Source organism: Phoca vitulina, unplaced genomic scaffold (genome assembly GCF_004348235.1).
Source record: "Phoca vitulina isolate PV1807 unplaced genomic scaffold, GSC_HSeal_1.0 scaffold16, whole genome shotgun sequence".
Lineage (NCBI taxonomy): Eukaryota > Metazoa > Chordata > Mammalia > Carnivora > Phocidae > Phoca > Phoca vitulina.
The window spans coordinates 35,151,018-35,174,634 of record NW_022589719.1 but is presented as its reverse complement, the minus strand read 5'-3'; the positions used below and the strand labels follow the sequence as shown (position 1 = coordinate 35,174,634).

The 23,617-nt window shown below is 49.0% G+C and overlaps 1 protein-coding gene across 9 annotated transcripts in view; it reads right to left on the bottom strand.

Moving 5' to 3' along the window:
• PPFIA1 (PTPRF interacting protein alpha 1) overlaps positions 1 to 23,617 on the bottom strand; it is a 91,006-nt gene that overhangs the window by 48,485 nt on the left and 18,904 nt on the right. For 6 of the 9 annotated variants that reach the window (XM_032414558.1, XM_032414557.1, XM_032414556.1 and 3 more), the window contains 8 exons: positions 6,357 to 6,458; positions 5,840 to 6,004; positions 5,146 to 5,220; positions 4,684 to 4,785; positions 4,296 to 4,517; positions 2,715 to 2,861; positions 1,251 to 1,385; positions 184 to 258 (listed from right to left, as the gene is read on the bottom strand). In XM_032414558.1, the coding sequence (XP_032270449.1) occupies positions 184 to 258; positions 1,251 to 1,385; positions 2,715 to 2,861; positions 4,296 to 4,517; positions 4,684 to 4,785; positions 5,146 to 5,220; positions 5,840 to 6,004; positions 6,357 to 6,458 (1,023 nt within the window). The remainder of the gene's footprint in view (positions 1 to 183; positions 259 to 1,250; positions 1,386 to 2,714; positions 2,862 to 4,295; positions 4,518 to 4,683; positions 4,786 to 5,145; positions 5,221 to 5,839; positions 6,005 to 6,356; positions 6,459 to 23,617) is intronic. The other 3 variants (XM_032414565.1, XM_032414561.1, XM_032414564.1) reach the window with 1 other exon arrangement.

The following is a 23,617-nucleotide window of genomic DNA, read 5'->3' as shown; positions in this document are numbered from 1 at the left end:
CCCACGCCGGTGACCCAGGCCCGGCCGGTGCTGGTGACGGACTCTGCCAGAGGAGAGGGGCTTCTCCCCAGCCCGGCCCCGTCTCCGGAGGTGGGGCTTTCTCCCCACCCTCAGACGGCCTGTGCTCAGTCAGCATGAACAGCAGGAAGCAGCAAGCACCACAGAGCAATGCACACATGCTACCTTCCTAAGCTGGGAAGTGAGTTCGGACAGTTTAGCTTCCTTAGCAGCAGAGTTTCCAGAAGACAAAAGGTCAGACTACAAGGCCGACCAGGGACAGGAGAGATGACAGGGGGAGAAAAGAAATGGAGACTTTACACGCAGATCACCAAGGAGAGGCTGTTACAGCTGTTAGCAATGACCTCGCTCTCAGGAACGGTCTGGTGAGTGCCAGATGCCGTCTGACCGACCGACATCAGCTGTCAAGAACAGCACCCGGGTCTGTCCTGCCCCCTTCTCACCCGGGCCCTCAGCAAACTGGAGCCAGGTGAGATGGAAGTACCGAAGAGCGCGCTCCTACAGGCTCCCTGGGCCCCGGAAGGTCGGACTGTCTGCTTCCTCTTCCCACATGGACCCCCCAACCCCAGCACCTACCACATCGCAGCTCGACACTGCGTCCTTGCCTGCTGGCGACCGCCGCAGGTGCGAGGACTGGGATGGCAGGGCTGTGTCTCACACATGCCCAGCCCGTATTTGTCGAACCCATGAATGAGTTACTTAAAAATTCATTTATTATAAATTTACTTTATCTTTAAAAGAGAATAGGACTTTCCTATTTCTGGGGGAAAATTTTTTTTTTTTTTTTTTTTTTTTTTTAAGTAATCTCTACGCCCAACGTGGGGCTTCACCTCACAACGGTGAGATCGAGAGTCGCACGCTCCACTGGCTGAGCCAGCCAGGTGCCCCTACCCTTATTTTACCCAATTTTATCCAAAGCCTCTATCTTGAGCTTTGAGTTGTTGACTTAATAACTCTGAAAAGCAGTGAACCTTAGATCAAGCCCACCGGAAACAGTACACATCCCTGACAAAATTGGAGGGAAATTAATGTAGGGATAACAAAAAAGGGGATGATTCCTGACATTTAAAAAGCGTTCCGATCTCAGACAAAATAGCACTGAACACAGATCTGAGCTCTTTCACGGATTTAGGCACACTGACATGAGGAACGAGGATAAGTAAGGCACACGAACCAACCACCGTCAAAATCAAAACCCCGCCATGGGACCCCGAACGAAAGCCAGGCAGCACCTTGGAGAGCGCCGCCACCCTCTGGGCCAGCTGGGCCTCCACCTCGGGGAGCGTCTCGGCCTTCCTCAAAGTCTGCTGCAGCTTCTGCTCCGCCAGCTCCAGGCGCTCTTGTAACTGCCGGTTTTTATCCTCAGTCTAGGAACGGAAGGCAAAGCATCAGAATGTGGCCAACCTTCTATCCGTTTCTATTTTTAATAAAATGAAACAAAATCTAAATGCAGAGATCTACTAAATTAGTTCTGACAGAAGCCAACTGTTTTGGTAGCTTCTTCAGAGTAAAACTTTTCTTCCTGCGAGGAATATACACCCACTTTCCTGGGCTCGATTTCAATGTGCAAAACACCTCTTGCCAAAGTATTGCTCTTCTTAAAGATCTTCAACGAAGTCTTTAAAAAGCAAAAAGTTCCCATGCATTAAAGAAAACCCATACTCTGTAGAAGCTTGCTCATTCTTCTTGACAACTTAAGGAAAGAAGGGTTCAGTCCTAACCCTGCTTAAAAAGTAATCAGACTCCTTGTCTTTCGCAAACCGTGGGCGTGTGAACCACAAGAGAGCTCACACCTCCTCTGAAATATAGACCTTCTAAGAGGATGCCTAATGAAATGCTAGTCAGGTTATTTTCGTAAATGTATAATAATTCTTTAAAAACACGCTCTTCATTCTAAAACATTTTTTTCAATGAAGAAAATTTAGACAAGATTTTTTTAAAAGAAATTTGAAAAATCATGTGTAAGTTGAGGTTCCTGAAAGGCAAACATCTGCTTACGTGCAGCCTCCTTTCTCCTGTGCGCGTATCTCTGTGTTTATATATACACACCCTCAGAAGGTACATCACGCTGTATGCAGTATTTTGTCATCGACCTTTTACGGTCATTATTTGGAACATCTTACATGCTCTTAAGTAGCATTCCACAAATGTAATTTTTAATGGCTTCCTAGTATTTTACTTTTTGTTATTATCTTGGGTCCACTGATCCACTTTACAATGTATCACACAAACTCACTTTGTTTCCAAGAGGCTGGATTTTGTTTTCCTGTTTAACTCTGGATGACCTGAGACTACCCAGGCAGAGAAGCCAGCCTGGCTTCCCAGCCCACAGGAGGCTCCCGTCCACACGACAGACTGCGTTTCTGCACCTGCCGTTCACCCCCATCCCAGGTACCAACAAACTGCCAACAGCCTCCACGCTCTTGGCCACTCCTTCCCTCCTTTGGTAAAAATGCTAACAAGCAACAGATTAACGTACAATGAAAACAAAACAGAAGAAAGAATCGAGATTACATAAAATCCTAAATAATTAAAAACTTGCAAGTTGAAGTAACCCACATTCTTGAACATAATTTTCTAAGATCATAAAAACTTTACGTTGAGACTTGATTTCCAACATGAAAGTCACAGGAAAAAGGTCTTGAACTTTATTAGTAATTAATAAAAGTCGAACGAAGTTCAACAAAAGCTGCTACCTGCCGATGCATAGAGTCTTTATTTGCAATCTCATTTTCAAGTTTATCGTTGAGGTCGTGCACAGAGGTGGCTTCGCGCTGTGCCGCGAGGTAGCGTTTTTCAAGAGTGGTGATCCTCTCTTCCATGTCTTCCTTCTGGGCCATGGCCTACATCAAGTATTTCAAGGGGAAAAAAGGCAAATAATTAAAGGCTAACAACATCAATATACTCCAGACACAAAACCTGGACTAGATCCTAATTTTCAAATCAAATATAAAATCAGTGTCCTCTAAATTGAGAGAGATGCCAACTGTCTCCAATATGAATGAAAATATACCTACCTCAAATATCCGAAGTATTCCCCTACATGACCAGTAAAGACTGTTTTAACACTGTTTTAATACTACGTCTGTTCACTCAGTTTACCAAGCTTTTTCTTTCCCACACGATGTTACAGAAGAAATGTGGGATCAAATACCCCAACACTGCAAGGCCAGGCGCCGAGGTGTGCACAGTGAAGGTGCAGCCCCCACTGTCCCCGATACAAGGGGGCTTTCCACAGATCAGGGAGCGGCCTCTCGACGGACAGAGCAGTGAGACACGGCTGTCATTTCCCTGTGTAAAAGCTGGATGAAATCTCCTCCAATCACCAAAAAATGGAAGCAATACTATTAACAAATGGAAACAAAACTCCAAGTCTGATATAATTGGATGCGACCTTCTGAAGCCTGATCCTGCAGCAAAATTCTATCACATGGTATCTGACACTGAAAGTGGGCCCAGAACTTTCTGCTCTGCCCTTCCTGTCCTCCACCCTAAAGATTCATCTTAGGTCCCTCCCTGTTTACTAAGGAACTTATGTCAGCAAAGTCTTAACATTAAAAGTGATGAGTCTTAAAAAAAGAATTTCAAAATTCTTTGCATATTAAACTCTGCTGCAGAATCTCCTACCCTTGCCAAAGAATAATTTAACTAAGTAGGTTATATAATTTCTGCAAATATTTTCCTTTGTTTTAAACTCTTCCATGAAATTACCCACGCTAAGCTACTACACAGAAAGTAAGCCTGTGCATCCACACTCAAGGGTGTGAAAGGGTCTTCCTGGGGGTGGGGGGAGGGATGACTGTCTACAAAGGACAGCTTACAGTGAGTGATGGGAGGCGGCGCCAGAGAAAGTATCCTGCCCTTGACCTGTTTTTGTAAACATGATCAGATTCTCATAAATCACTCTAAATGCAGAAACGCTTGCCAGAAATAAGTATATGTCTACATGTTTTTACAGCCCAATCCTGATGACCCAGGTGTGAGCAAATCCCACTCTCACTGTGTGTCTGACTGCCGATGTTCAAGAGCACATAACCCTTCTGGGAGCAGCAGGTGAGAAAGCTAGAAGGCAGCCGGCACCACCCCCTCCCACGTCGCTGTCCGCTGACTAGCAGCACAACAGATACTGACGTGTGTTCCTGAATGAAACGTGAGCCTGCCGAAGAGTAAGTTCAGACAGCCAGACTCTGCAGAGGGGAGACGTCCACACACAAGGGTCCCACCAAACACCCCACATTCAGCTCGACGACAGCGCGGCAACATCTACTGTCACTCACTTCACGAACGTCGCGCTGCAGTTTCGTGTTCACTTCCTCAGACTTGATGAGGTCCTTCCTAGCGGTGTCCAGGTCCTCCTCCAGCTCTGCCACGTGACTAGAGAGAGTGGCCAGGCGCTCCTTCATCTGGCTCTGCTCCTTCGACTGCTTATCTATGATTTCCTGGAGCTCGATGACTTTGGCAAGGTCTTCCTCGTGGCTTAAAGAACCGTCGGAAGATCTCTGGTGGGGGAAAAATCCTTAAATAGCCTTGTTTGCTGAGCTAGGGAACAGAGCACTTCCCGGAAAGAGTCAAGTCCCATAGTCTATGCCTGCTGTCGGCTTCCACCACTCTCAGGAGCGCGCGGAGGACATCAGGGAAAGACAGAGAGAAAGCCTAAGCACTTGCCTTTCCATTTGTGCTTGGAGTATTTTCTTGTTCGTGGTTCATGTCAAGCACTCCATCAGTTAGTGTTTTCTTCTGATTATTCTGTTCTTTAAGAATCATTAGCTAAAAGCAAAGAACTGAATGTGAGGGTGAGGAGATAAAGAGAAACTCCTCTCGGAAAGATGCAACTACAAGCTGTAAACACGGGACAGGAGAATACACGGCGATGTTGTCTAGCCTGAATACAACCAGGTCAACAACTAGGTTGGTGCTATCGACGGGACGATGGGAACGTAAGGGACCGTGCGACTCAGCAGTAAGAGCCTAGCGCGCTGGTCACTGGAGTGGCCCGCGAGGGTGGCTCGCTGGTCAGAAAGACCAGTGATGTCTGACGGCCAGCACTGAAGGCTTCATAATGATAAAAACAAGGCATAAAAATTAGAACCCCTCTAACCAAATCCTCTGGTGATTTATGGAGCTTACCTCTTTGTGTGTAGCCCCCAGTTCTTCTTCTAACAAACTACACCTTTCGAGTGCTACTCGTAGCCGCTCCCTCACCTGCAAACAGAGGGGTGGGTGTATATTTGTTTAATTGCTTCTTAATGTACAGTCACCCTTGGGTCCCATTCTCATAAGGTAACATGACAGAATGACTTCAATGTCTTTTACTGATGTTAATGGCAAGAAAACTGGCTTGTTGGGGCGCCTGGGTGGCTCAGTCGGTGAAGCGTCTGCCTTCAGCTCAGGTCATGATCCCAGGGTCCTGGGATTGAGCCCCGCATCGGGCTCCCTGCTCAGCGGGAGGCCTGCTTCTCCTTCTCCCTCTGCTGCTCCCCCCCACCCCGCTCATGCACCCTCACTCTTTCAAATAGATAAATAAGATCTTTAAAAAAAAAAAAAAAAAAAACTTGCTTTGTAACAGCTTTAAATTTTACATTTGAGCGAAGTCTTCCCCTAAATAAGTTATATTACCCAATTCTTAATGGCAAATCGATTTACAGAATATAATAAATCTTAACACATTTACACCAACTGCTACATTTTAACCCTATAGAAGTCTGTCTTCTTGCAGAACAAGTGTTTACAGGAGCCCGAGAACGTTAGAAGTGAACGGCAGACACACGAAGCGTGTCTCTGACAGCGCGCCCACACCAAGAACCACTGGGGCTCAGGGCACCTTTTCGTCCAGGGCTTTGTGGTGCTCGAACAAGGACTTCAGGGCTTTGAGCACCTCCACCTCGCTGGACACGCCTGCCGGGGACTGCGCCTGCCGCTTCACCACTGTCATCCGCAGGGACCGCTCATGCCTGGACACGAGGCACTCCAAATGCTCCAGCAGCAGCTGGTGGGACAGGCCAAGGTAAAACCATGTTTAAAGAGCACTTGCAACTTCATACCTCAATGTGGGGCAAAAACCCCTTTCAATCGCATGCTAGACCAAATGTGAATCCCTTCAATTCAGTCTAAAATTAGAGAAATGCACCCTCAAATGAGCTAAAATAGCATTAGTTCTCATCACGACTCAAACAAGGTATGAGAACACTGAGCTCATCAGTCAGGGTCGACTCCATGGGAAATGTCGACAAGGTGTTTAAAAGCCAATCGAGTGGATCACGCCTGAGTTTAAAGACAGCAACAGTGCTCCCTAGGTGACCCTCAGACAGCATTCCAGTAGCGAGAATGCACCTACTGACCCTGGTGTTGTTTCTTTCCGCCTTCAGTTCCGCGATCTCTTCCTCTCTCTCCAGGAGCTGCTCCCTGCAGACGTTGAGCTCCTTAGTAAGTGCTGCGAACTCCTGGGGGAGGGGGCAACAAAAACGGAAGGAGACAGTGGGGGGTCTTCAGCCTCTGCAGCCCTCCCCAGCCCCCACGCCCACCAGCCACCCCAGAGCCTTGCACGCACATAAGCCCCCGCCTCATGACACACCTGAGTCCCAGGTATTTTACGGAGCTTGGGGCCTGACACCCAAGGGGACAGAGACATTTTCAGGTGCTTTGCAGATATGCAACTCAGAACCTCTGCTGAGGGGAGAACGTTAGGCTGAGAAGGCCACTGCTCATCCCCAGCCTCCTGTCCTAAGCCAGTTCCTGTCTGTGAAGACCACAGGGCTTGGAGCAGCCCCAGGAGGAGGCTGATAGCACCCAAAAGCTGGTCTGTTAGCCCTAACTGGCTCAAAATTGACCATATAAAATAGACTTTTCACAAATGCTGGTAGGCCTCTGAGGGACAGCTGAAGACTTATTTCTGTAGTCAGAGAACTTTCTAGAGGAAGTGTCACTGAGGTGATGCCAGGGTCCCCCCCACCCTGCTGTGGGGTTGCTCTCCTGCAATACTGAGTGCTGCCCTGGGACAAGACACAGAGGCAGGGTCCAAGGAAGAGGATACACACTCTCCGGTCCGTTTTTCAACAAGCAAAACTCCTCTGAAATAAGTAATGTCTTCTGCCAATGAATCTCCATATTTTAAGAGTTTTCTCTTTAAAGGACAAAGGAGGAAATAAAGGTTCACTTAACAATCTGACATTCAAAATACAGAAAGTGATTGATTTAAGCAATTCTAGAAAATCAATTTATAAACAAGTGGCATACCTCAAGTTCATTCATAAATTAACCCTTTGCAACTCAAAGGGAACTTGACCACGGAATGTACAGCATTCCCTACGATCCAACTTCACAAGGCTGGTCCACAAAAGCCTACTGAGCCATGATACAGAACTGAAACAGAGCTGACCCGTGAACAACACAGGCTTCAACTGTGCAGGTCCACTTCTATCTGGCTTTTTTCAATAAACACATTAGAAAATGTTCTGGATCTGCAACAATTTGAAAAAACTGGCAGATGAACTGAGTAGCCTAGAAATGTCAAAAAATTAAGAAAGGGGCACTTGGGTGGCTCAGTCGGTTAAGCATCTACATTCAGCTCAGGTCATGGTCCCAGGGTCCTGGGATCGAGCCCCGCATCGGGCTCCTTGCTCAGCGGGGAGCCTGCTTCTCCCTCTGCCTCTGCTCCCCAGGCTCCTGCTCTCTCTCTTGCTCGCGTTCTATCTCAAATAAATAAATAAAATCTTTAAAAAAATTGAAGAAAAAAGCATGTCATAAATGAATAAAATATATATAGGTACTAGCCTATTTTATCATCTGCTGCCATAAAACATGCAAATACTCACAGTCCCCTACATGGTGCCATTCGCAGCCGAGAGAACCGTAACCAAATGTGAAGACGCAGCACTAAATCACAACTGCATAAACTAACTGTGGTACATGCGGCACAGTGTGGTAATTTTGTGCCACCTCCCGCTGCTACTGCGACGAGCTCAAGTGTGGCAAGAATCTGCTAAAAACACCATGATGCTAATCCTCTCCTGTAAGCAGTTCCGTTCTCCAGTACATTGTGTATTGCAGTAAAAAGTGATTTCTTGTGGTTCTTGCGTATTTTTGGTTGTGTTTACTGCAACACCATAAACCCTGAATAACACCTTGGGACTCACACGAAGTGCCCTCACTGGTGCAGCTGGGAGTGCTCCCCAGAAGCAGAGAAAAGTCAGGCGTCACAAAAACAAGGTAAACTGCTTGACACGTACGGCAGACTGAGGTCACAGCTGCGGCTGCCGCCAGGTCAAGAGAAGAGAATCCAGGTAGTTCGTGAAGCTGTCACTGCGGCTACGCTGGCAGACACAGAAACCATGCAGTTTTGGTGAAATCCCTTTTTGTCTCGTATTGAAGATGCAGCCCTTCTCTGGATGCAGGACTGCTATAGGAAGGTATACCTACGGACTCCAGTATGAATCTTCAAACAAAAGGGGAAGTCATTATGTGACAACTTAAAGCCAAAGAAGGTGACGGATCTAAAGCTGGAGAATTTCAATGCCAGCAAAAGATGGTCTGGTAATTTTAGAAAGAGGTTTGGCCTTAACACATGTCAAGGTAACAGGAGAAGCAGCTTCCACCATCAAGAGGAAGCGGACGATCCCCCAGACACCACGGAGAGGATCACCGAGACGCTGGAACTAACGTAACACTGCATGCCAACTATACTTCAACCGAGAAGAGACGAGACGAGAAGAGATGAGAAAAGATGAGAAGAGACGAGAAGAGACGAGAAAAGAAGAGAGATGAGACGAGACGAGAAGAGACGAGACGAGAACAGACGAGAAGAGATGAGACGAGAAGAGAGACGAGGAGAGAGACAAGAAGAGACGAGAAGAGAGACGAGACGAGAAGAGGGAAAATCACTGAGGACAGGATTTTTCATGCACGTGGAAGTGCCCTCTTTTGGGGGGACATTTATTCGTGAGGAAGGCAGGAAGGGGCGAGCAAGCTAGCGCATGTGCGGGGGCAGTTTGTGATCAGGCCGGCCATATCTACGAAGCTAACCCCGGGGGGCTTAATGGGAAGACACAGACACCAGCAGCCAGTCCTTTGTGCAGCAAGAAAACCTGGATAACCAGAACCTTTTCTCAGGATCAGTTCCACTGATGCTTTGTCCCTCACCTTGGGAGGTACCCTGACAGTAAGGGAGTGCCTTTTAATGTTCTTCTGATATTGGACAATATCCTGGCCACGCAGAACCCCACGAGCTCGACATCGAACGTGTCCAAGTGGCCCATGTGCCCTGGAGCACAATGTCTCTAATGCAGCCTGTGGATCGGGGGCCATGAGGACCTGCAAGGCTCATTATACACGATCCTTTACGAAAAGGACGGTCAACACTATGAAAGCGAATCACAACAGAGAGAACACCTTGGAAGTCTGGAAGGATTACACCACCGAAGATGCTGCTGATGTGACAGAAAATGTTGTGAAAGCCATCAAGCCCAAAACAATAAATTCCTGCTGGAGAAAACGGCCCAAACGCTGTGCGTGATCTCACAGGGTTAACGACACAGCCGATGTGGGAAATCATAAAAGAGATTGTGGATATGGCAAAAAAAGCTAGGGGATGAAGGGTTTCGAGATGTGGATCTTGGAGAAATTCAAGGGCTCACAGACGCCACCCACAGAGTTAACAGAGGACGACGTGACGGAGAGGAGAGCTTCCGAACCAGCGCCGGGGGGTGACGAAGGAGACTCAGAAGACGCTGTGCCAGAAAACACAGTGACATCAGGCACCCTGGAGAGGGCTCCGCTTGTTCAAGACTGCGCTTGACTTCTTGTACCACACGGACCTGTCCATGGTGCGGGCACCGGAGCTAAAGCCCGGGGCGGGAGTACTGGCAAGGCATATACAGACATTTGTAGAGAAAGGAAGAGGCAAAACACGTCAGACAGAAATGTACTTCCAGAAAGTGACACCAAGTGTGCCTGCCTCCCCTGGGACAGCAAGACCATCCCCCCTCTGCCTCCTCCCCGTCCTCAGCCTCTTCCACGGGAAGGCTATGAGGAGGAGGACCTTTATGATGATCCGCCTCTACCTGATGGACAGTAGAGAACCATCATGGCGTACGTACACTTATCTGCTGTGTGTGCAAATCCAGTAAGTGTGCAGGGACAAGGTGAGTGAGATTTAACATAAAATTAATCATGTGCCAGTTGTTTTTAACTTTGCTTTCAAAGAATTACATTACCTCACAGAATGCTTCTCTCATCATTGGAGAAAATGTGTATCAGCCTATTAGCACAATTGTTTTTTAATGTAGACTACATTATGAGTATGTCTGTAATACTGTAGGCTATAGAAGTTTAATGACAATTCATTCATTAGCGGACAGGCGAGGCAATGATGAAGTAATCGTACCGACGACACTGGGTCACCATAAAGCAACCACACGTAGTACCACATGAATCATTAGACTGTAAGTAACGAGGAACCTGTCACATTACCTTCTCGTTTCTGATGTCTGGCGTTAGTAATACCGTCACATCTGCGTGTTGCAGAAGACAGTCCTGCCGCAAGCACTGACAAGTCATCTTGTCAACGGACGACACACTTAGCCATCGATGCAGCTCAGTGCTGTCAGTGTATTTTCCTTGTAATTTTCTTAAAATTTTTTCTCCAGCGTACTTTGCTCTAAGAATACAGTATATAATACGTACGACACAGAGTGTAAGTGTTAACCGAGTGCTCGTGCTACCAGGAAGGCCAACAGGAGGGTCTCAGTAGTTCAGTTTGGGGGAGCCCGAAGTTAGACTCAGATGTTTGACTGTGGGCAGGTCGCACCCCTAACCCCAAGTTGTTCAAGGGTCAACTGTACTCATCCATGGGGAATGAAAAGAACCAGGCAGTATTGCTATAATCAACAACAGAAAAGAGTAAAATTGCAGTATTTTCTCTTGGATGCGGTTATTTCAGGGGGACAAACCGGAGGGGGTGGGGAGGCAGGTAATTTATAGAGACTGAGCATTTTCACGGGTATAATAAGCTAATGGTCATTTTATCTAATCTACCTTCTAAATCAGAGTTTCTTCTTCAAAAACCCACAATTGTGGGTGATCAAGCTTCCAGCTTCACAGCATGAAAAGCCCTACACACCTACATAAAAACAACTATTCAAAGCCTCCAAAACCATCCAGTGGCACACAACAAATGAAGAAATATCTATTCAAAAAAATCTACAAAGATTCAGTAAGAAAGGCGAGTCTGCAATATTTGAACCCAAACTGACCCCCCCCTTCCTCCCAGCTCAGGGAGGTGGAGATTCCCCTCCAGAGGCTGTAGCCAAGAACACAGGGTTCCCTCACCCCCCTAGAACAAGAGCACAGGGTTCCCTCACCCTCCCAGAACAAGAGCACGGGGCTCCCTCACCCCCCAAGAACAAGAGCATGGGGCTCCCTCACCACCCCTCCCCCCAGGAACAAAAGCACAGGGGTCCTCTCACCCCACCCTGGAACAAGAGCATGGGGTTCCCTCACCACCACCCCCCGAGAACAAGAGCAGGGGCTCCCATGTCCCCCAGCCCCCAAGCCCAAGGGCTTTCAGTGTTTCTCATCATGCCCCAGCTGCCTGTCCCGTACAGAGGCCACACCCTGGGCATGAGTGCTGGAAAGGCAGGGGCTCCCTGGTTCTGCCCAACCCCACTCAGGGAACGGAGGCTGGAACCCTGGGTGGAAGGGGCAGGCTGAGAAGCCTGGGTCCTGGTCATCTTTGCTCCTGGTCTCGGAGACGGTGGTTGCAAGGCTGGAGAGGACCCCGGGCCCCGGGCTGCTGCCCGCCCTCCCCAAATTGCTCAGTTCCTGGAGCAGGGGTGTCATTCAGACAAGGCTGCCTCTGTCCCTAGGCCTGGTGCAGAGATTTGGGGGGGGGGGGTAGGGCAGCAAAAGAGATAGCTCCTAATCTCTTCCCAAAGGAAATGGACTTCACAGGCCAGTTTAAACCCAGGTGCTCTGGAGAGCAGAGGGGTCGTACTGAACATCAAGTGGGCAGAGAGCAGCCTAGACGACAGGCTGGTGCGTGTGCAGGAAAGAGGAGGAGGTGACGGCCGCAGGAGGAGCCCTCCCAGGATTAGGACACACACCAAACACCGACTTCAGGTACAATTCTTAGGAGGGAGCCAGAATTTGATCGGTTTAGTTTGTAGAGACATTTATACCCCAGAGCATCGTTGAAAATAACAGAGCAACTGGCCTGCAACAAGAGGGGGTCTCACAGCTGAGTGTGGTCACCCAAGGGGACCGGGCTGGGGGCGAGGGAGGCTTCAATGAAATCATCCAGCTATTCAATCAACTGGTTGCAATGTTAAATTTTATGTATATTTCACCACGATTCCCTGACACAACGCGCGCACACACACACACACACACACACACACACACAGTGCTCTTTGCAGACAAGGCTGCATATATTTCACGATTCCCTGACACGCGCGTGTGCACACACACATACGCACACACACACTGCTCTTTGCAGACAAGGCTGTTTCTGTGATAGATCACAGACAACTCTTGACTTCAGTATTTCAAGGCAGAGCCACAAACACAAAGAAATGACAGTAAAACTATGTGAGAATAATCCAAACGTGTCCTCAAACCTGACAAAGGTTGTGTCGAGTGCTGGGCCGTCTCAGAGACCCAGCGGGGAGCGCTGGGAGGAGGGCCTGTGGCGGGGAAGTGGTGGGGGGGGGGGGCCCTGTTCTCCCATCGGGTCCCGCTCTTTCATGAGCTGCAGAGATTCCTTTCCTATGTGCCAAAGTTAATTAGGCCAAATTCTTTGATTTTCATCTCCTCCAGTAAATAACTAGCTGACCATCAGGTCATTCAATGCCTAACGTTGAGAGATTTGCATCTAATCATAGAGATCTTGTATCAGAAAATACTGTTTGTGTTGTAGGTGAAAGAGAACCTGACCCAAACTAGCCTCGGTGAGATCCGCGATCTTTCACGCGGTGGGCAAGTCCAAGGGGGGGCTGGCTGCAGGCTCGACAGGCCGGGGCCACGGATTTTATTTGGTCGCTTTGTCCCCTGGTGCAGCAAACTGGGTCAATTCACTAATTCGGTCTCTGATTATGTCCGACCCACAGTGTATCGTGCTAGCCAATACCTTCTTCATGTATTAGATTTTAGATGGTTTTCTGCCATGTCCTCCTTCCCTTGTTTCACTTCTGTTTCTGTTTTATCATTTCCTGTTTCTCTTCAGGGATGTTCATTTATCTGGTTAAGCATTTAAGCAGACTTATTTTGACAGTTTTGCTAGACTGCAGATGAAGTAAACGCGTACTTCCGTAGGTGCTGACTCTGGGAGCTGGAGGATCTGGTTTCCAGCTCAGCCTGAGCAGGTTCTCTTGGTGGCATTCCCCTCCCTGCCCTGTGTCCAGCAACTGCCCCTCCGAGCATCCCAAGGCCTCAGGCCAGAACTCGGTTTCCATGGTGACTGAGGGTTCCTGCTGCCTGTTCCTTACGGACAGTGAGGATCCTGTGAGAGAGTCACTGGACAGTGTGGCCCAGCCCAGGGATCGCGTCCTACCCTCCTGAGGCCCACAACTTCCTATAAAGCCCCAGTGTACCTTACATGGGGAAGCCTTATCTAAACCCAGCTCCAAACAGCGAGTCTGATTTTAGTTCTAATTCCTCTGGACACATCAGTCCCTGTTACCCCAACCTGCAGGAGCCAAGTTTCCTGCTGCCCCTGCATGCTTGGTGCTTGGAGCGCGGCCGGCCAGGGAACCTGGCCAACTCATGCTTACCACACTGGGTTTCTATTCTGTTTCTGTATGAAAGGGATTTTTCTCTTGTGGGGGCCTGGCTATGTATTTGGGCTTATTTGTTTCTCTATTTAAATGTTACCTTTGCACTGCTGTTTGGAGATGAGCTATGTCAAAGAGTTTATGCGGCCATCCTGACTGGAAGCCACAGTTCATTCCAGAGATGGCTGCACACCCACTCTAGATGAACCCCAGACCGGCGAGCCCGGCCCCTCCTCAGGGTGCTGCTGCAGGACAGACAGATAAGCTAGCAGTGACCCCAGTGTGGTCAGTGCTCCAAGTGAGAAATGCCCAGGCTACCATGGGAGCGGCATGGAGGTCATCTATGGCGGGAGGCAGACATGCGGCTCCAAAGGTCTGCCGAAGGAGAGGGCACCGCAGCTGAATTCAGAACAGGAACCGGCTCTCTGGTAGAAGCACAGAGGCGTCTGGTAGCGGAGGAGGGTGCCAGTGGGCTGTGGCCCGGGCAGTGTGCAGGAAGGGGTAAGGGAGGCTGGGAGTGGGCAGAGGCCAGATGGAAGGCCCCTGCGCACCACAGTGAGGAGTCTGGGTTTTATCCCCAAGGTTCTGGGAGTCGTCCATCTACAGACTCGGAGGGCCCTGAACGTGGAGCGCAGGCGGTGCTCGACACAGAGGGCGTGCGTGCTCAGAAGGGTTTGCGGAATCAGAAGAGAAGGCCCCGGAGCAGTGCGAGAGCGGGGCTGAGGAAGGGGTGAACGGTGGGAAGCCAGCTCCAGGCCCGCAGACGGAGAACTGTCACAACCCCGGGAGAAATGAAGGTCTGAACCAAGACCCGTGCTGGAGAGCTGGAGGCCAAGAGAGAGCTTTCAAAACGGAACTCAAGTAACCACCATGCCACTTGCTGTGCCCTTCATCAGTTTTAAAGGATCCCCTGTAGGAGGCGGGCAGAGGTGGGGAGGCCCCTCAGACACTGCCGTAATGCAGCAGGCCGGGGTGCGGGAGGCGGGCGGCTTCTGGACCGGGGGACAGGAGAACCTGCTGACGGGTCCGAGCGCGCAGGCCCAGGAGGACTCCAAGGGTTCTGGCCGGAGCAAGTGAAGGTCAGCACCTCCTGAGAAGACAGGCCTCTGGGCAGGGCCCGTGTGCAGGGGAGATGGAGCAGTCGGGGCTGCGGCGTGCTCCGTGTGGGGTATTATAAGACAGTCGGGGCAGGATCAAGTAGAGAGCACGGCTCCCGGCCCGGAGCTCCTGGGAACGTCGGCAAAGTGGGAGAGCAAGCTCACGGCAGGCGAATCACAAGGCACTGAGCGCAGGTAAGAAGAGGCGAGCTCCAAGCAGGTGCCTGACACCGAACAGTCGGGAAACGAGGGACAGAGGGGGAGCAGTCAGCAAGCAGGAGGAAGCCAGGAAGGGGTCATCTCAGGGGTCAAATGCTTCCAGGAGGACAGTCACCCGGGTCGGCGGATGCTGGCAGACGAGTCAGCGGACGGATCACCGAGAGACGGGCCGCTGAGGCGGAGGGCAGCGGGGGCCGTGGGCACGGCGGTTCCGGAGCAGCAGCGGAGCTGGAGGCCTGACGGCACGGAGGTCAGCAGAGCATGGGAGGAGGGGCAGCAAAGCCGTGAGTAAGGGGGGGGAAGAGAAAGAGGGCAGAAAGAGGAAGAGCCGGGGTGGAGAAAGGCCCTCTGTGGTGAGAACCCAGGGGAGAGTGGGGACTGACCGAGTGGCCACTCTGAGCAGCTGAGAGCAGAGCACCGGGGCAGCGCAGCGGGCGGCCCGTCCTGGGAGCGCACGGCTCCTCCACGGGGAGAGGAAGGGCTGCCCAGTGTGGGGGCACACACCCAGCTGGATCGGGAGATGTGTGTGGGAATTTATGGGAGTCCTCCTTGGATTTCTCCCAGGCCCACTGGAAGTGGAATGCAGACAGGACGGGCAAGGAACACTGCGGAGGGGGAGTGAGAGCTGCCTGGGGGAGAGGGGCCCGGGGCCACTGGCCAGGAATGTGCGCGGAGAAGGCACCGATGTCCTGCCCACTGAGGACAATGAAGTGAAAGCTGTGGTGGGATTTCAGGCAGGGGAGGGAGATGGGGGGGCCATGAGAAGGGCAGAGGGCCACGACACAGACACCCTGGTAGGGTCCCGCACTGTGGGTCCAGGAGGGTCGAATATCAGCGTTTTATTTTTAAAAGTCTTTCTATTATGAACAAATCTCACTGGCTTTGAATGAAATACCTAGTCAAAACATAACAAGCAGACACCGAACACTTGGGAGGAGTGAGATGGTGCTCCAAAATTCCAATACGCTCTAGCCACAAGGAGCCGACCACTGCGAAGCCTCCTGGGTGAGTCCTGTATCCCCCCCAGCCAGGAGGAGCCCATCACTCCCACACCCCCAGGCTAGAGGAGCTGGTCACTCCTGCAGCCCCTAGCTCAGAGGAGAGACCATCATTCCCGTGCCCCCGAGTTAGGAGGAGCTGGTCACTCCCGTGTCCCCCAGCTAGGAGGAACCCATCACTGCAGAGCCTCCTGGATCTTGGCAATGGGCTCCTGGAAACGGATGGATCACCGCCTCGCCCCATCCACACTCAGCTACAAGCCCCTCACTCCACACCCGCATCGGCTCACTTTTCCTGTAACTCCTCCAATCACCAAAACAAGTCTGAGTCTAAAGTCCCTTACATTTTTCATAAATCCCAAACTGTCTTTGTTCACCTATGAAGAAAATATATTTACTTCCCATCATTTTGGTTAAATATAAGTGTTTCTTACAATAAATTCAACAGCCCAAACCATTCTACAGTACACTGTTTTGGCTACGGTAGAAAACGAATTTCTAAAATTTGACAATTACGCTTACTCAAAGAAAAACCTTTCTCTTTGGACAAAAGAATTCAAGTGAAAAAGTATCAAACAAATTTAAACTTAGGAGTTCAGATAAACATTCGACAGGAAATTCCAAAGTTTAAAAAGATTCCAAAAGCATGTTCACATGTGCACTGGTTGTATTCTTGCTGCAGAGAAAACCAAATGCAGCGGAACCAGCCCTAAACACGAGCCATGAGTGACCAACCTGGTCAGCACTGACGGGCCTGGCAGAAGTACACTTTCTCCTCTTTAGAAAAAATGTGTATTTAAGAAACACAGTAAGCCAAACATACTACTAGTGACATTCTATTCACTGTAATCAAAGTGTGAAGTATTTTTTGAAACTGAATAGATACTACAATCCCTGGAATATTCTCATTTTAATAAACTATAAGTCTGAGCAAAGCAGGTTCGTGTTTGTTTGACATTCCTAGGACTGAGGACAAGAAAAGCAACATTTAACCATCAAATCAGTTTAAGAACTTGGTTTCACACAGTGCTTGAAAATGTTGATATTTGTCATTTCTGGACAAGAGGCTCAGACCCGGGTAACAGGTTCAGGTCATACAAACCGACACTACTGATCAAAATCCACACTCAGGCCAATTTTAAATTAAGTCCCATGGCTCAGATTCAACACTCAGCTCCCAAAGTGATGAACACAGTCGTCCCAATGGTTCCAGTAGGAGGACTCTGGGTGGAAAGCAGCTGTGGTGCTTCGCCCCACCCCCCCAGGTCCTGACCCCTCCCTTCTCCTGCCCTGCTCCCCTGGTCACCCCGAGTTACTTTTCCACAGCCTTTGGTTTCATTCTCTATCACTGGCTCCATTTTATTTCTTAATGACTTTTCACTATTCTGCTAACCTGCTGAAACAAGAATAAAGTTTCACAGAAGGCAGATAATATATGTCCTCTCCGTGTAGGGACACAAAGTGCAACAGACAGAAACGGGCTCTAATTTAGCAAACAGAAAGGAACACCTGAAAAACTGACCTGCAGAACAGGCTTGGATTATTTTCTGTCAGTAGAAGCTATCTGCCTCAGCCTGAGGCTTAAAAGCATGCCAAATTTTGAAAAGAAAACTGGAAGTTTATATACCAAAATGAATGAGCAAATCGTAAGTTCTGAAGCCCCAGTGTCTTGATTAAAGGTATGCTCAGAAAGGTCATGTATAAGGGCGCCTGGGGGGCTCAGTCGGTTGAGTGTCCGACTCTTGATTTCAGCTCAGGTCATGATCTCAGGGTCACGAGATCCAGCCCCACATCAGGCTCTGCGCTCAGCGGGGAGTCTGCTTCTCTCTCTCTCTCCCTCTGCCCCTGCTCTTGCTCACTTTTTCTAAAATAATCTTTTTTTTTTTTTTTTTTAAAGAAAGGTTATGTACAGCTACCTATCTATGGAAACGAGAAGGGCGGGGACACAGAGAGAAAACAGCGAACTTCGCACCTTTGTAGAACGGGGCCCACGGGCTCACTAGACTTACTCGGAGCCACTACGGATGCAGGGCCACTGCGGTTTCAAACACGGACTAGTATCTGCAAGCATCAAAATAAAATTCATAAGCAGTTAAAAAAGTCCAATATATAATTTATTTTTCCTTGTCAGTTTCTCTAAGCAACAGATACTGACAAAATTTATGTTCACACTGAGTATTTAGCGATGAAATAATCAAGACTGTATAATCTGAATCCAAAAAAAACATGGCGCAGAACAGTATTTGAAGGTGTTCTCAATTTAGGGAAAAGCAAACATATTAGTATTTTCTATATGTATATAAGACAAAATACAGACGGACACCCACCTGATGAAGGTTACCCACTGTGGCTGGGAAAGGGAGCTGGAAATGAGACTTTCAATTTGTACTCCTTTTTAATTCAATTTTAAGTATGCATTTTCTTTGTATTTTAAAAAAAAATACCAATCCTCCCTTCCTTGTTCTTCTTCCTAAACATGGCAAAACTACAGGACACGAGCATGATGCTCACAGACCATGTGGACACACAGCTTTCCCCTGAAGTCACCAATTCTTTCTCTTGCGCTCTTACCAGTCCCTGCACCCAGGCTTCCGCCCCCGTCACTTCACTGCAAGAGCTCTGGCTGAGACCCCAGCGATGTCCTCATCTTTGCTGGTCCCGGGCCCATTTCAGTACTCCCTCCACCTGCCTGATCGAGCCCGACTTGCTCCCTCCCACTCTCTCCCGCCTCATCCTGTTCCCATGCTCTCTGCTCATCCCATACCTGCTGGTACTCCCACGGCTCCATCCTAGGTCCCCTGCCCACCCTATACCCCGTGCCTGCCTGACCAGTGTCCAAGGCTGCCACCACCGCCCCCCCCACCACTCTGGGCAACTGTCCACCTGCCCATGATGCATCTCCATGTCTTCCAGGTGGCTCAAACCATCTTCCCCAAACCGAGTTCCTCAGCGTCCTCCGGGCTCCAGTCCCCATCTGACTCTCCACCCTGGTGCAGTACAGGACTGCGTCCATCCAGCCGTCCAAGCAAGACACCTGGGCACATCGCCTCCTTCCTCTCCCTCCATGTTAACTGACTGCTGGCTACGCTAACTCTACTTCACACCAGCATCTTCTGGACTGTCTCTGCTGCCTCCTCCTTTGCCTAGACCACCATGTCTCCTTGGTCTGGAGGGGTGGGTCCAGAAGTCAGCTCTGCAAGCTCTGTCCCTGCTTCTCTCTCCAGCCTCCTTGCTTATTGCTTTGTGCCTCATGCACAATGTATGGTCCCAACTCACCCAGTTTCCCAAACACGTTTTGTTCCTATGCTGCTCCTTGACACACGGCTGCCCCTCTGCCTCAGACCTGTGAATTGGCCAGTCTTCTCCTGACCAGCTCCCGCAGCTGGTCTGCCCTGGAGGTTTCATTTCCGGTGGGGGGGCGGGGCAGAATATGTATTTTGTTTTTTGTTTTGTTTTTCCCCACTGTACAGCCCCCTTCAGTGCTCAGTGCCCAGCAGTGAGGAGGCTGGGCCATGGTTCGGGAATGCACGCACAGGTACACTATGAGAGGCCCACGGAGAAGGGCCCGCCAGCAGTGCATCAGCACGCATGAGAATACGTATTTTGAAGAGCTTCCTCAGGTAATTTACCATCCTTCTGTGTTGGGCAACAACTCAGCTTTACAACTTCAGACCGGTCTCCAAGTTCTCCATCTGGGTGACTCATCTACAAATGTGGGTAGCAGCACCTGCATCCTATCCCAGCCCACAGGTGAAATAACCAAATAAGCACACCGTCAACGGGCCAGTCCTCGAGGCAGGGCGTGGCCGACACTTGTCCAGCAGCCCCCTCCCCAGGCACTCCCCACTCTCATCAGAAGCCAGCTACTCCACAGAAGCTGGCGGCTGATGGGGTTCAGGGTTCAGACTGACTCAATCTGCCATACTGTGAAAATGATAACCAAATATTAATTCGGTTCCTAATAGCATCCCCACACATGAGATGGGAAAGGAGCACATCACGCTCAGCGTTCCCAGTCTAGAAAGGATGCCCTGGGGTCCCAGCCTCCCCTCACCCCCTCCCATTACCTTCCAGACAAACTTTTCATGGAACAGCCTACGTTCTCCACCTCCGCTTTCTGCGCGTCTCGCACTTAAATTCTTGGAGCCTGTCCCCCCTTCTCCTCACAGCTCCCTACCTGCTCTCAGGGATCAGCAAAGCTGAGCAGCGCTAAGGACCTGCAGATCCCGGGCCCCCACTTCTCTCCTGCAATGGATCCTGTGCCCGGGATGCAAGGCCCCCCCGGGCCCGGTCTTGTCTTGCAGAACTAGTCTTTGCTGAATACTGAGGTGCCACTGCTACCAATGTGAGCTTGAACTTGTTCTGTCAAAAAAAAACTGAATGTGATTTTCATTTGGAGAAGAAAAACAAAAAAAACACCACCGTAGTGTTTTTTAAAATTTGTGGATGGACTAAGTTAAAAACATACTATGCCAAATGTTAAGAGCAGCTTTAACCACAACTGCTGAAACCCGGAAGCAACCGAGATGTCCTCGGTTGGACAGTGGATGAACAAGCTGTGGGGCATCCAGACGATGGAGTAGTAATCAGTGATGAAGAGAAATGAGCCATTGAGCCAGAAAGGATGTAGGAAGCTAAAATGCACCTTACTAAGTGAAAGAAGCCAATCTGAAAAGACTACATACTGTAGGATTCCAACTTTGACATTCTGGAAAAGGCAAAACTATGGAGACAGTAAAGAGATCAGGGGCTGCCAGAGGTCAGGAGGGAGGGAAGAATGAACAGGCAGAACACAGGGGATTTTTAGGGCAATGAAACTACTCTGTATGACAACATCTGTCTACACCTACGGAACGTGTGCCACCAAGAGTGAGCCCCGGTGTAAACCAGCGACCGTGGGTGACAATGATGTGTCCCCGTGGGTTCACAGACTGTGACAGGCATGCTGCCCTGCTGAGGATGCGCACAGCGGGGGAGGCTGCAGGGCACATGGGCCATCTCTACCTTCCTCTCAATTTGGCTGTGAACCTAAAACTGCTCTAAAAAACATCAAGTCTATTTGGCCTGGCAGCTAGGGAGGGTGCATGCTGCTTGTCGCTACTTCCAAACCACTTCCATTTAAGGCCGAACCCGAAAATCTCGCTGGAGGCTGTGGTCTGTGTACCCGCTACAGGGGCTCCGCCAGGTGGCAAGAACAGAGACACACGTGACGGCTCGCCTGGCCTGCCCGCACTGAAATCTGATCACTTTCCATGACTTGTCTGGCTTTTCTCCTTCAGCATCCCGCTTTCCAGGTTCACCCACGGTGCAGCGCGTGGCAGGGATTCATTCACGTTTATGGCTAAATAATACTCCACTGTGTGGACACAGCATATCGTGCTTGCCCCTTCACCTGCTGATGGACATCTGGGTCACTTCCACTTTCTAGCTGTCACACAGAACGCTGCCGTGAACGCTCCCGAACGAGTTTTTATGTGGACTTATGCTTTCTTTTCTCCTGGTGCACCCAGGAGGAGACACATTTTCTTACAAGGTAAGTGAGTGCATCCTCCATTTCCATCTCTGACTTCCTGGTTAAATGTCCAGCTGGCTTAGCTATTGCTCCCTTCTTCTTTGGAAGGCATGTCTTTTAGGCAAAAGGTGCTGTCTCCTCATGGGCAGTAGGTATAAGTATTGCTTCACATACTTTTATCTCTCTGCTAAAGAGCAAACCAAACTATTTTTGGTTGTTGTTAGCATTTCAGTATTTGAACACAAGTAATTTCTTACAATTAGGACTATTTGAAATATGAATGCACACATATATTAGTATAAATCTGTATTTCATGTATTTTAGAAACAAGTGTATTTATTCATGGACAAAAACATTACAGTTAAATTTTTATTTTTTTTAAAGATTTTATTTATTTATTTATTTATTTATTTTAAAGATTTTATTTATTTATTTGACAGAGAGAGAGAGAGAGCGAGAGAGGGAACACAAGCAGGGGGAGTGGGAGAGGGAGAAGCAGGCTTCCCGCGGAGCAGGGAGCCCGATGTGGGGCTTGATCTCAGGACCCTGGGATCATGACCTGAGCCGAAGGCAGACGCTTAACGACTGAGCCACCCAGGCGCCCCAAGATTTTATTTATTTTTTGACAGAGAGAGACACAGTGAGAGAGGGAGCACAAGCAAGGGGAATAAGAGAGGGAGAAGCAGACTCCCCGCTGAGCAGGGAGCCCGATGCGGGGCTCGATCCCAGGACTCCGGGATCACGACCTGAGCCAAAGGCAGACGCTTAACAACTGAGCCACCCAGGCGCCCCTACAGTTAAATTTTTAAAACTGAGCCGAGGTGGGGGGGGGGGGGGCGGGCAGGGGAAAATCAAACCAATGTAATAAAAAAGCTAGTGCAGAAATCATTCAAATAGGAATGAATCTTCTAGGTAGAGTTTTTTTGTTTTTGTTTATTAACATTACATTATTAGCTTAAAAGAAGAGTTTCAGATAAATTAAAAACACCCAAAGGGTGCCTGGGTGGCTCAGTCAATAATGCATCTGCCTTCGGCTCAGATCATGATCCCAGGGTCCTGGGATAGAGCCCCATGTCAGGCTCCCTGCTCAGTGGGGAGTCTGCTTCTCCCTCTCCCCACCGCCCCCACTCATGCTCGCTCTCTCTCTCTCTGAAATAAATAAAATCTTCAAAAAAATCAAAAACACCCTAAAATAATAAAATGAAAACAATATGAAGTACATTAACGTCCACTTTATGTTTACATTATGTTTCAAGCTTCCCAATAAAGTTAGTATGTGCTTTTTGGCACTGTTCTTGCTCACTGGAGTATGAAATAATTTTTATTTTCAAATATTTAAGTTCATAGATCTATGCACATGCCAAGAAATTACAGTTACATAAAGAAACTGTCTTTAAAGTATGAGATCAGAAATGGCCTGCCTGACCTCCACAGTCTAAAGCCAAAATTAGGAATAGTGTAAAATCCATATTTCCAAAGAGATGTTTTACTCTCTAATTTATCAAGAAGGTATCTCTGAATGAATCAAAGATCTCGGCACAAAACTATAAATGAAGGAACCTTATTGGGGAATTTCTCTGTGGCTCTGTTAGGCTTAGTAGATAGAAATACACAAACTTAAGAATGAGCAGCCCTTTTAATTTGGACAAATAACTTACTGAGCAAAAACAAGATGTCTGAGATACTATGCCAAGTACTTATAGGGTACAATATTAATTTCAATAACGTTATATTTGCTTAATGTTTTATGGTTTTCAAAATTGTTTCCTACCTTTTACCACATGTTATTCTCAGCCACCCTGTAAGGCACACATATTACCTCATTTTACAAATCAGAACACAGGCCCAGGCAGGTCAGTGATGTGCAAAGGTCACTGGGTTAATAAGTGGCTTGGGATTCAGAATTCAATACGGATGTTATCTTCAGGGGACGAGAGGATGGTAAGCACCCAAACCAAGTCCCCATGCCGGCAGAGTCAGCCCAGCTCCGACTGTGTGTGAGGTGATAAGGGG